General features: G+C 29.4%; 1 protein-coding gene across 1 annotated transcript; it reads left to right on the forward strand.

The window, feature by feature from the left end:
• The first annotated feature begins 8,324 nt into the window (after positions 1–8,324).
• Positions 8,325–8,700, forward strand: LOC131995113 (uncharacterized). Its single transcript, XM_059363080.1, has one exon. It carries the CDS (start codon positions 8,380–8,382, stop codon positions 8,617–8,619), a length of 240 nt encoding a protein of 79 aa, XP_059219063.1. The 5' UTR covers positions 8,325–8,379; the 3' UTR covers positions 8,620–8,700.
• Positions 8,701–11,711: the final 3,011 nt, after the last annotated feature.

Here is an 11,711-nt window from a genome sequence, read left to right on the forward strand (position 1 = left end):
GCAACTATATTTAAATTTTAACCGATCTGGGCCGTATTGAGCAAGAGGTCGAGAGACCTAAAACAACTCGCTGAATCAAATTTTAGCGAAATCGTGTAACAAATGTAGCTTTAATGGGTCTAATACCGTGAATCGCCAAATCGGTATATATGGGGGTTATATCCAAATATAGTTCGATATAGCCCAACTTCGAACTTAACCGGCCTATGGTTAAAAAAAGAACCTGTGCACATTTCCACCTCAATATATCAATTTTTGAAGATGTTTACGACGATAAAGAATAGATGAACTTTGTAGGGTTGGAAATGGATATTACCATATGTTGGAAAATGAATATACCCCCATCCTCGGTGGTGGGTAAAATTGGGTGAAAATTTACCTAAAGACATTTTAACAGTGAAAATTTACTAAAGAAATTGTTCACAGTGAAAATTTACTAAAGAGATTGTTCACAGTGAAAATTTACTAAAGAGATTGTTCACAGTGAAAATTTACAAAAGAAATTGTTCACAGTGAAAATTTACTAAAGACATTTTCACAGTGAAAATTTACTAAAGACATTTTCACAGTGAAAATTTACTAAAGACATTTTCACAGTGAAAAATTTACTAAAGACATTGTTCACAGTGAAAATTTACTTAAGACATTTTCACAGTGAAAATTTACTAAAGAAATTGTTCACAGTAAAAATTTACTAAAGAAATTGTTCACAGTGAAAATTTACTAAAGAAATTGTTCACAGTGAAAATTTACTAAAGAAATTGTTCACAGTGAAAATTTACTAAAGAAATTGTTCACAGTGAAAATTTACTAAAGAAATTGTTCACAGTGAAAATTTACTAAAGAAATTGTTCACAGTGAAAATTTACTAAAGAAATTGTTCACAGTGAAAATTTACTAAAGAAATTGTTCACAGTGAAAATTTACTAAAGAAATTGTTCACAGTGAAAATTTACTAAAGAAATTGTTCACAGTGAAAATTTACTAAAGAAATTGTTCACAGTGAAAATTTACTAAAGAAATTGTTCACAGTGAAAATTTACTAAAGAAATTGTTCACAGTGAAAATTTACTAAAGAAATTGTTCACAGTGAAAATTTACTAAAGAAATTGTTCACAGTGAAAATTTACTAAAGAAATTGTTCACAGTGAAAATTTACTAAAGAAATTGTTCACAGTGAAAATTTACTAAAGAAATTGTTCACAGTGAAAATTTACTAAAGAAATTGTTCACAGTGAAAATTTACTAAAGAAATTGTTCACAGTGAAAAATTACTAAAGAAAGAAATTGTTCACAGTGAAAATTTACTAAAGAAATTGTTCACAGTGAAAATTTACTAAAGAAATTGTTCACAGTGAAAATTTACTAAAGAAATTGTTCACAGTGAAAATTTACTAAAGAAATTGTTCACAGTGAAAATTTACTAAAGAAATTGTTCACAGTGAAAATTTACTAAAGAAATTGTTCACAGTGAAAATTTACTAAAGAAATTGTTCACAGTGAAAATTTACTAAAGAAATTGTTCACAGTGAAAATTTACTAAAGAAATTGTTCACAGTGAAAATTTACTAAAGAAATTGTTCACAGTGAAAATTTACTAAAGAAATTGTTCACAGTGAAAATTTACTAAAGAAATTGTTCACAGTGAAAATTTACTAAAGAAATTGTTCACAGTGAAAATTTACTAAAGAAATTGTTCACAGTTAAAATTTACTAAAGAAGTTGTTCGCAGTGAAAAATTACTAAAGAAATTGTTCACAGTGAAAATTTACTAAAGAAATTGTTCACAGTGAAAATTTACTACAGAAATTGTTCACAGTGAAAATTTACTAAAGAAATTGTTCACAGTGAAAATTTACTAAAGAAATTGTTCACAGTGAAAATTTACTAAAGAAATTGTTCACAGTGAAAATTTACTAAAGAAATTGTTCACAGTGAAAATTTACTAAAGAAATTGTTCACTGTGAAAATTTACTAAAGAAATTGTTCACAGTGAAAATTTACTAAAGAAATTGTTCATAGTGAAAATTTACTAAAGAAATTGTTCACAGTGAAAATGTACTAAAGAAATTGTTCACAGTGAAAATTTACTAAAGAAATTGTTCACAGTGAAAATTTACTAAAGAAATTGTTCACAGTGAAAATTTACCAAAGAAATTGTTCACAGTGAAAATTTACTAAAGAAATTGTTCACAGTGAAAATTTACTAAAGAAATTGTTCACTGTGAAAATTTACTAAAGAAATTGTTCACAGTGAAAATTTACTAAAGAAATTGTTCACAGTGAAAATTTACTAAAGAAATTGTTCACAGTGAAAATTTACTAAAGAAATTGTTCACAGTGAAAATTTACTAAAGAAATTGTTCACAGTGAAAATTTACTAAAGAAATTGTTCACAGTGAAAATTTACTAAAAAAATTGTTCACAGTGAAAATTTACTAAAGAAATTGTTCACAGTGAAAATTTACTAAAGAAATTGTTCACAGTGAAAATTTACTAAAGAAATTGTTCACAGTGAAAATTTACTAAAGAAATTGTTCACAGTGAAAATTTACTAAAGAAATTGTTCACAGGAAAATTTACTAAAGAAATTGTTGACAGTGAAAATTTACTAAAGAAATTGTTCACAGTGAAAATTACTAAAGAAATTGTTCACAGTGAAAATTTACTAAAGAAATTGTTCACAGTGAAAATTTACTAAAGAAATTGTTCACAGTGAAAATTTACTAAAGAAATTGTTCACAGTGAAAATTTACTAAAGAAATTGTTCACAGTGAAAATTTACTAAAGAAATTGTTCACAGTGAAAATTTACTAAAGAAATTGTTCACAGTGAAAATTTACTAAAAAAATTGTTCACAGTGAAAATTTACTAAAGAAATTGTTCACAGTGAAAATTTACTAAAGAAATTGTTCACAGTGAAAATTTACTAAAGAAATTGGTCACAGTGAAAATTTGCTAAAGAAATTGTTCACAGTGAAAATTTACTAAAGAAATCGTTCACAGTGAAAATTTACTGAAGACATTTTCACAGTGAAAATTTACTAAACACATTTTCACAGTGAAAATTTACTAAAGACATTTTCACAGTGAAAAATTGCTAAAGACATTTTCACAATGAAAATTTATTAAAGACATTTTCACAGTGAAAATTTACTAAAAACATTTTCACAATGAAAATTTACTAAAGACATTTTCACATTGAAAATTTACTAAACACATTTTCACAGTGAAAATTTACTAAAGACATTTTCACAGTGAAAATTTACTAAAGACACTTTCACAGCGAAAATTTACTAAAGAAATTGTTCACAGTGAAAATTTACTAAAGACATTTTCACAGTGAAAATATACTAAAGAAATAGTTCACAGTGAAAATTTTCTAAAGAAATAGTTCACAGTGAAAATTTACTAAAGAAATAGTTCACAGTGAAAATTTAATAAAGAAATAGTTCACAGTGAAAATTTACTAAAGAAATTGTTCACAGTGAAAATATATTAAGGAAATTGTTCACAGTGAAAATTTACTAAAGAAATTGTTCACAGTTAAAATTTACTATAGAAATTGTTCACAGTGAAGATTTACTTAGGAAATTGTTCACAGTGAAAATTTACTAAAGAAATTTTTCGCAGTGAAAATTAACTAAAGAAATTTTTCACAGTGAAAATTTACTAAAGAAATTGTTCACAGTGAAAATTTACTAAAGAAATTGTTCACAGTGAAAATTTACTAAAGAAATTGTTCACAGTGAAAATTTACTAAAGAAATTGTTCACAGTGAAAATTTACTAAAGAAATTGTTCACAGTAAAAATTTACTAAAGAAATTGTTCACAGTGAAAATTTACTAAAGAAATTGTTCACAGTGAAAATTTACTAAAGAAATAGTTCACAGTGAAAATTTACTAAAGAAATCGTTCACAGTGAAAATTTACTTAAGACATTTTCCCAGTGAAAATTTACTAAAGAAAGTGTTCACAGTTAAAATTTACTATAGAAATTGTTCACAGTGAAGATTTACTTAGAAAATTGTTCACAGTGAAAATTTACTAAAGAAATTGTTCACCGTGAAAATGTACTAAAGAAATTTTTCGCAGTGAAAATTTACAAAGGAAATTTTTCACAGTGAAAATTTACTAAAAAAATTGTTCACAGTGAAAATTTACCAAAGAAATTGTTCACAGTGAAAATTTACTAAAGAAATTGTTCACAGTGAAAATTTACTAAAGAAATTGTTCACAGTGAAAATTTACTAAAGAAATTGTTCACAGTGAAAATTTACTAAAGAAATTGTTCACAGTGAAAATTTACTAAAGAAATTGTTCACAGTGAAAATTTACTAAAGAAATTGTTCACAGTGAAAATTTACTAAAGAAATTGTTCACAGTGAAAATTTACTAAAGAAATTGTTCACAGTGAAAATTTACTAAAGAAATTGTTCACAGTGAAAATTTACTAAAGAAATTGTTCACAGTGAAAATTTACTAAAGAAATTGTTCACAGTGAAAATTTACTAAAGAAATTGTCGTCAGTGAAAATTTACTAAAGAAATTGTTCACAGTGAAAATTTACTACAGAAATTGTACACAGTGAAAATTTACTTAAGAAATTGTTCACAGTGAAAATTTACTAAAGAAATCGTTCACAGTGAAAATTTACTTAAGACTTTTTCCCAGTGAAAATTTACTAAAGAAAGTGTTCACAGTTAAAATTTACTATAGAAATTGGTCACAGTGAAGATTTACTTAGAAAATTGTTCACAGTGAAAATTAACTAAAGAAATTTTTCACAGTGAAAATTTACTAAAGAAATTTTTCGCAGTGAAAATTTACTAAAGAAATTTTTCACAGTGAAATTTTACCAAAGAAATTTTCGTAATGAAAATTTACTAAAGAAATTTTTCACAGTGAAAATTTACTAAAGAAATATATAAAAGCCTGCTGAAAATCGCTACAAAATCGATTTGATTCCTGGTTGTGCATTGTGGTGACAGTCACATGACCTTTAATTTATCATTGTGGCAAAATATGGTGCTGGTGCTTTCTGCATTATATTTAACTTTTTAACTTGTCATCTATTGAATTTTTAATTGTATGTATGTTTTGTATTTAACAAAACTTTTTTATGTCATTTATATTTTTTTGCAAAATTGGCATCATAATCCAATATTTACATTTTTTGCAAGCTAGCAAAGTTTTACGCTAATTCTAGGCGTGAAATAACTTACATTGGAATTTTCAAACAATTCCAATAAAAACATTGACATAACATAGTTTATGAAGAGATGCAACATGCAATGCATAACAACTGTTTTAACTTACTTGGCCTAATTGGCAGTCCGAACTTATGCGACTGCCATGAATGAAAATTCATATAAAAGCCTTCGATTATGCTGCAGCATTCAGTTTTTATATCGATCATCTCTAAGAGCTAATCGAAGTTACAGTTCTGTATCGCGATGCTGTTTTCCAAGTCATTCTTCATTATACTAACCGTACTTTCCAGCATCCTGTTAAATGCTCCAACTGCAGAAGGGACATTTCTTGCGATTGCCTGTCTTCTACAATCTCCACTATGTCCTTTTATCACTACAACAACTACAACTACCGCTGCACCAATGATGATGATGATGATGGGCGAAAGATAGACGATGCTTGAATCAATTTTCATATTTGAAAGCATCAAAACAGAAATCTTGAATAAAACATAGATTAAAAGATTTTTAAAATGATCACTTATTTATTTAATTTTAGAGGACCTTAATACTATCGGATCTCCCCACATTAATCTTAACATGTTAAGGGGGTCTAAAGTCCGGTAAAACCGATCTTTTGGCCATGGTGTATTATGGTGATGATGTTTTCATAAAATGTTGCCCTAGAACTTTAGGAATTTAAGCACGTCGTTAGTGGCCACCAAGTCGATGATTATACCTCAAATTTATTGTACAACCATGGTGCAAAAAATCATAAAGCGCCATAATAATCCAAGAAAACAGTAAGGAAAACATAGGCCTTTGAGGGAAAACCGTGAGATTTTCGATATAAACTATTCTAGGATTTTAATTTGTAAATTTTCAATGAGAAATTTTCTTTAACAAATTTCACTGTGAACAATTTCTCTAGTAAATTTTCACTGTGAAAATTTCCATAGCAACGTTTTAATCTGAAAATTTCTTTAGTAAATTTTTCTCTGTGAAAATATCTTTAGTAAATTTTCGCTGTGAACAATTTCTTTAGTAAATTTTCACAGTGAAAATATCTTTAGTAAATTTTCACAGTGAAAACATCTTTAGTAAATTTTCACGGCGAAAATATCTTTAGTAAATTTTCACAGTGAAAATATCTTTAGTAAATTTTCACCGTGAAAATATCTTTAGTGAATTTTCACTGTGAACAATTTGTTTAGTAAATTTTCACTGTGAACAAATCCTTCAGTAAATTTTTACGGTGAACAATTTCTTTAGTAAATTTTCACCGTGAACAATTTCTTTAGTAAATTTTCACAGTAAAATTTTTTTTAAAAAGTTTCCACTGTGAATATTTTCTTTAGTAAATTTTCACTTTGAACAATTTCCTTAGTAAATTTTCACTGTGAACAATTTCCTTAGTAAATTTTCACTGTGAACAATTTCTTTAGTAAATTTTCATTGTGAACAATTTCCTTAGTAAATTTTCACTGTGAACAATTTCCTTAGTAAATTTTCACTGTGAACAATTTCTTTAGTAAATTTTCACTGTGAACAATTTCTTTAGTAAATTTTCACTGTAAACAATTTCTTTAGTAAATTTTCACTGTGAACAATTTCTTTAGTTAATTTTCACTGTAAACTAATCCCTTAGTAAATTTTCGTTGCGAACAATTTCTTTGTTAAATTTTCACTGTGAACAATTTCTTTAGTAAATTTTCACTGTGAACAATTTCCTTAGTAAATTTTCACTCTGAACAATTTCTTTAGTAAATTTGCACTATGAGCAATTTCTTTAGTTAATTTTCACTATAAACTAATCCCTTAGCAAATTTTCACTGTGAACAATTTCTTTAGTAAATTTTCACTGTGAACAATTTCTTTAGTAAATTTTCACTGTGAACAATTTCTTTAGTAAATTTTCACTGTGAACAATTTCTTTAGTAAATTTTCACTGTGAACAATTTCTTTAGTAAATTTTCACTGTGAACAATTTCTTTAGTAAATTTTCACTGTGAACAATTTCTTTAGTAAATTTTCACTGTGAACAATTTCTTTAGTAAATTTTCACTGTGAACAATTTCTTTAGTAAATTTTCACTGTGAACAATTTCTTTAGTAAATTTTCACTGTGAACAATTTCTTTAGTAAATTTTCACTGTGAACAATTTCTTTAGTAAATTTTCACTGTGAACAATTTCTTTAGTAAATTTTCACTGTGAACAATTTCTTCAGTAAATTTTCACTGTGAACAATTTCTTTAGTTAATTTTCACTGTAAACTAATACCTTAGTAAATTTTCACTTTGAACAATTTCTTTGGTAAATTTTCACTGTGAACAATTTCTTTAGTAAATTTTCACTGTGAACAATTTCTTCAGTAAATTTTCACTGTGAACAATTTCTTTAGTGAATTTTCACTGTGAACAATTTATTTAGTAAATTTTTACTGTGAACAATTTCTTTAGTAAATTTTTACTGTGAAAAATTTCTTTAGTAAATTTTCACTGAGAACAATTTCTTTAGTACAAATTCACTGTGAACAATTTCTTTCGTAAATTTTCACTGTGAACAATTTCTTTCGTAAATTTTCACTGTGAACAATTTCTTTCGTAAATTTTGACTGTGAACAATTTCTGTAGTAAATTTTCACTTTGAACAATTTCTTTAGTAAATTTTCACTGTGAACAATTTCTTTAGTAAATTTTCACTGTGAACAATTTCTTCAGTAAATTTTCACTGTGAACAATTTCTATAGTGAATTTTCACTGTGAACAATTTCGTTAGTAAATTTTCCAAAATTTTCACTGTGAAAATTTTTTGAGATATTTTTTTTTCTTTGAATATTTATTTCACTGTGAAAAGTTCTTTAATATTTTTTTTATAATTTTTTTTAAGCAAAATTTATTATCACTCTCCCAACTCTGCTACTAATTGCAATACAAAATCTATTTATGTAAGATATTAATCATCTTTCGTGTAAATTAACAACTTTTAATTAAACAACTGTCTTATTTCAAGGTTATTTATATATATGGAATGTGTGCGCAAACACTGCAACAAAATATTTTAGCTTATGGCCCATATAAATAGTTCTCAAATCGTCGCTGATATCAGTCAATCAAACTTTTCCCCAGTCCACTGAGAAAACATCAACTTTAACTGTAAACAGTTCAGGACGTTTTAAACTCGATATGCTGTCATCCAAGTTTTTTGTACTTATGATGGGCATCACCAGCATGTTGCTCTTAAGTGCACCTACAGCGGAAGGAACCTTTTTATTTTTCGCCTGTCTACTTCGATCACCTTTATGCCCCTTCCGAACACCATCAACAACAACCCAAGCACCAGCTGCAGGCGGTAATGGAGGAGCAGGCGGTGGTGCAGGAGCAGGCGGTGATGCAGGAGCAGGCGGTGATCCAGGAGCAAAATAATTGCGAACATGTCTAAATTCTATTGTAAACTATAGAAAATATTTAATTGGTTATTGTTAATAAAAAAATATCCCTTATGAAGATTATATTTTTTGAACAAAACCATATGCAAAAGCTTTAAGTATTTGAAACTCCTAAAAGTATGTGAGGTGACGAAGTAGCAGACAATCGAATATAAAATTGTGAAACCGAATTACCCTTTTCGAATATAACAGAAAAAACTAAGTAAATTACAAAAGAGGTTGCAAAAAGCAAACATCAGTGTATCGGCATTTTGAATGTTTACATTGTCAAACAACTGAAAAATAGGGGGAATTTCCATTCCTTTGAAAATTTTATATTTGTAAAAATTTGATGTACTTTCGAGACGAGCTTATGATCGAAGATTTTTGCAATAGAAAAAAAAAACCGGAGAACACAAGAAACTCACCACTCACGTTTCGTCTTTGGTTAGAAGTCTTTCCAATCATATTAGGTAAGAAGGCTTTAAGGGCCAAACATTGGTTGGTCGTACTTTTATTGAACTAGCATTCCGGTTGTACGCTTCGCGACCCCCCTTATTGATACCCCCTTTTTAGAGTAGGACTTTCCAAAAACCTAGGTAGTCACTCAGTTTATAAGATTATGAAGTTTTGTAATAGTTGCGCATAAAATTTCATATATCTGTCTCCTTCTTTAAAGAAAGTACCAAATAGTACCAAGAATAACAAAACATCGGGAAAATCATAAAGTAGCCCAATATAAACTGTCAAGGTATAAAGAAATCCCAAATTTGAGCTCTATTCATGAGGAATGTACTATTTTGTACATTTTAATACCTAAATATAGGAAAAACAATATATTCTAGTTGCCCAATATATTATTTAAAGGTAACAAATATACCTCAATTAGAATGTTTTCTTCCACATGTCGTATTTTTGTCATACTGCGATAATGTTTGTCAAATTGCTTAGTTTTAGCAGTCCCCATTGGCTGTAGGTGAAGAAAAGCTATTTCGTACCATTTTGTACTTTTTGGTACCAAAAAGGTACGAATGGATCATTTAGTTATCCATTATATATTTTCTGTTGTACCTTCATGCGAAATTTGAGACCTCTAGCTCCTCCTGTGCCTGCATGCCAAACCTTCAGACTTCTAGCTCCATTTGTAAAATCTCCCCAATTATATATTTCTCAGTTGTATCTAAATCCCTAATTTCAGACCTCTTGCATCATCTATGAAGAAGAAAGTACCAAATGGTACCAATTTTGGTACCAAACTATGCGAATGGGCAATAGATCATTTAGCCACCGATCATGTATTTCTCAGTTATAACTATATACCAAATTTCAGACCTCTAGCTCCATCTGAACAGAAAGTACCAAACGGTTCCAAAATGTACGAATTTTTAATTGAACATTTCGTAACCCATCATATATTTCTTAGTTGCACCTACATGCCGAATCTCAGGCATCTAGCTCCATCAGCAAAGTAAATACTAAACGGTACCAATTTTGGTACCAAAATGTACGGATTTTGAATAGATAATTTATTCCTTTGATGTACCTACATGTCAAATTTCGGACCTCTAGGTCTATCTATAAAGAAAGTACCAAAAGTACCAATTTTGGTACCAAAATATTCGAATTGTTGAAAAATCATGTAGTCGCCAATCCTTTATTTCTCAGTTGTACCAACATGCCAAACCTGTAGCTCCATCTATGAAGAATGTACCAAATGGTAACAGTTTTGGTACCAAAATGTACGGATTTTGAGTAGATCATTTATTCATTCATCATTTATCCCTTTGATGTACCTACATGTCAAATTTCGGATGTCTAGCTCTATTTGTAAAGAAAGTACCAAATAGTACCAATTTTGGTACCAAAATGTTCGAATTGTTGAAAAATCATGTAGTCGCCCATTATACATTTCTAAGTTTTACCTACATGTCAAATTTCAGACCTCTAACTCCATCAGCAAAGAAAGTATCAAATGGTACCAATTTTGGTACCATTATGTACGGATTTGGAATCATTTATTCATCCATCATTTATTCCTTTGATGTACCTGCATGTCAAATTTCGGACCTCTAGCTCTATAAAGAAAGTACCACATAGTACCAATTTAGGTACCAAAATGTTCAAATAGTTGAAAAATCATATAGTCACCCATCATATATTTCTAAGTTTCTTTTAAAATCTCGGACCACAAGCTCCATCTGCACAGAAAGTACCAAATGACTATGACTATGAATGGTACCAATTTGATACCAATATTGGTACCATTCATAGTCATAGTCACCCATCCCATATTTTTTCTAGTTCTACCTATCTGGCAAATATCAGACCTCAAACTCCATCTGCAATTTGATACAATATTGATATCAAGTTGGTACCATTTATAGTCATAGTCACTCATCATATTTTTCCTAGTTGTACCTGCATGCCAAATATCAAACCTCTAGCTCCATCTGTAAAGAAAGTACCAAATTGTACCAACTGCGGTACTAAACGAATGTTTTCTCTCGTTAACAGTACCAATTTTCTATTTTTTCATTTCACCCTCATTTTTTTGTACCAGACGTCTTTCAATTCAAATTTCAAAATTCTACCTCTATCCATCCGACCTATACAAACTTCAGTCACCTCTCAAAGACCTATTGAAGGCGTTCGACACGGTCAGCCATGCCAAATTCTTTGAGGACATCCCAAATACGTCCCTTCAGCCTGGCCCGAAACGCTGGGTCGCGAATTATCTGTGTGGTCGCCAGTCATTTGTGGAATTTAGAGATAAGACATCGAAACACTGTAGAGTGAAACCGCGAGTTCCCCAAGGGGGGATGATATCTCCGGCACTGTTTAACCTCTACCTATCCTCTAATCCACCCCCTTCAGATGGCATAGAGATCGCATCATATGCAGACGATTGCACGATCATGGCATCAGGCCCCCTACCCATTGATGACATCTGCGATAGTTTAAACATCTACCTCAACGAACTTGCCTCTTATTTCGCTGCAAGAAATTTGAAGATATCTGCTACCAAATCTTCAGCCACATTGCGATACAGTCAAAAGTAGAAACAAGGTCCTCAAGTCAATTGCCGGCAGC

Source organism: Stomoxys calcitrans, chromosome 2 (assembly GCF_963082655.1).
Source record: "Stomoxys calcitrans chromosome 2, idStoCalc2.1, whole genome shotgun sequence".
Taxonomy (NCBI): domain Eukaryota; kingdom Metazoa; phylum Arthropoda; class Insecta; order Diptera; family Muscidae; genus Stomoxys; species Stomoxys calcitrans.

Excerpts from the sequence above, each read along its gene's own strand:
- LOC131995113 (XM_059363080.1), top strand. The coding sequence starts at position 8,380 with ATGCTGTCATCCAAGTTTTTTGTACTTATGATGGGCATCACCAGCATG.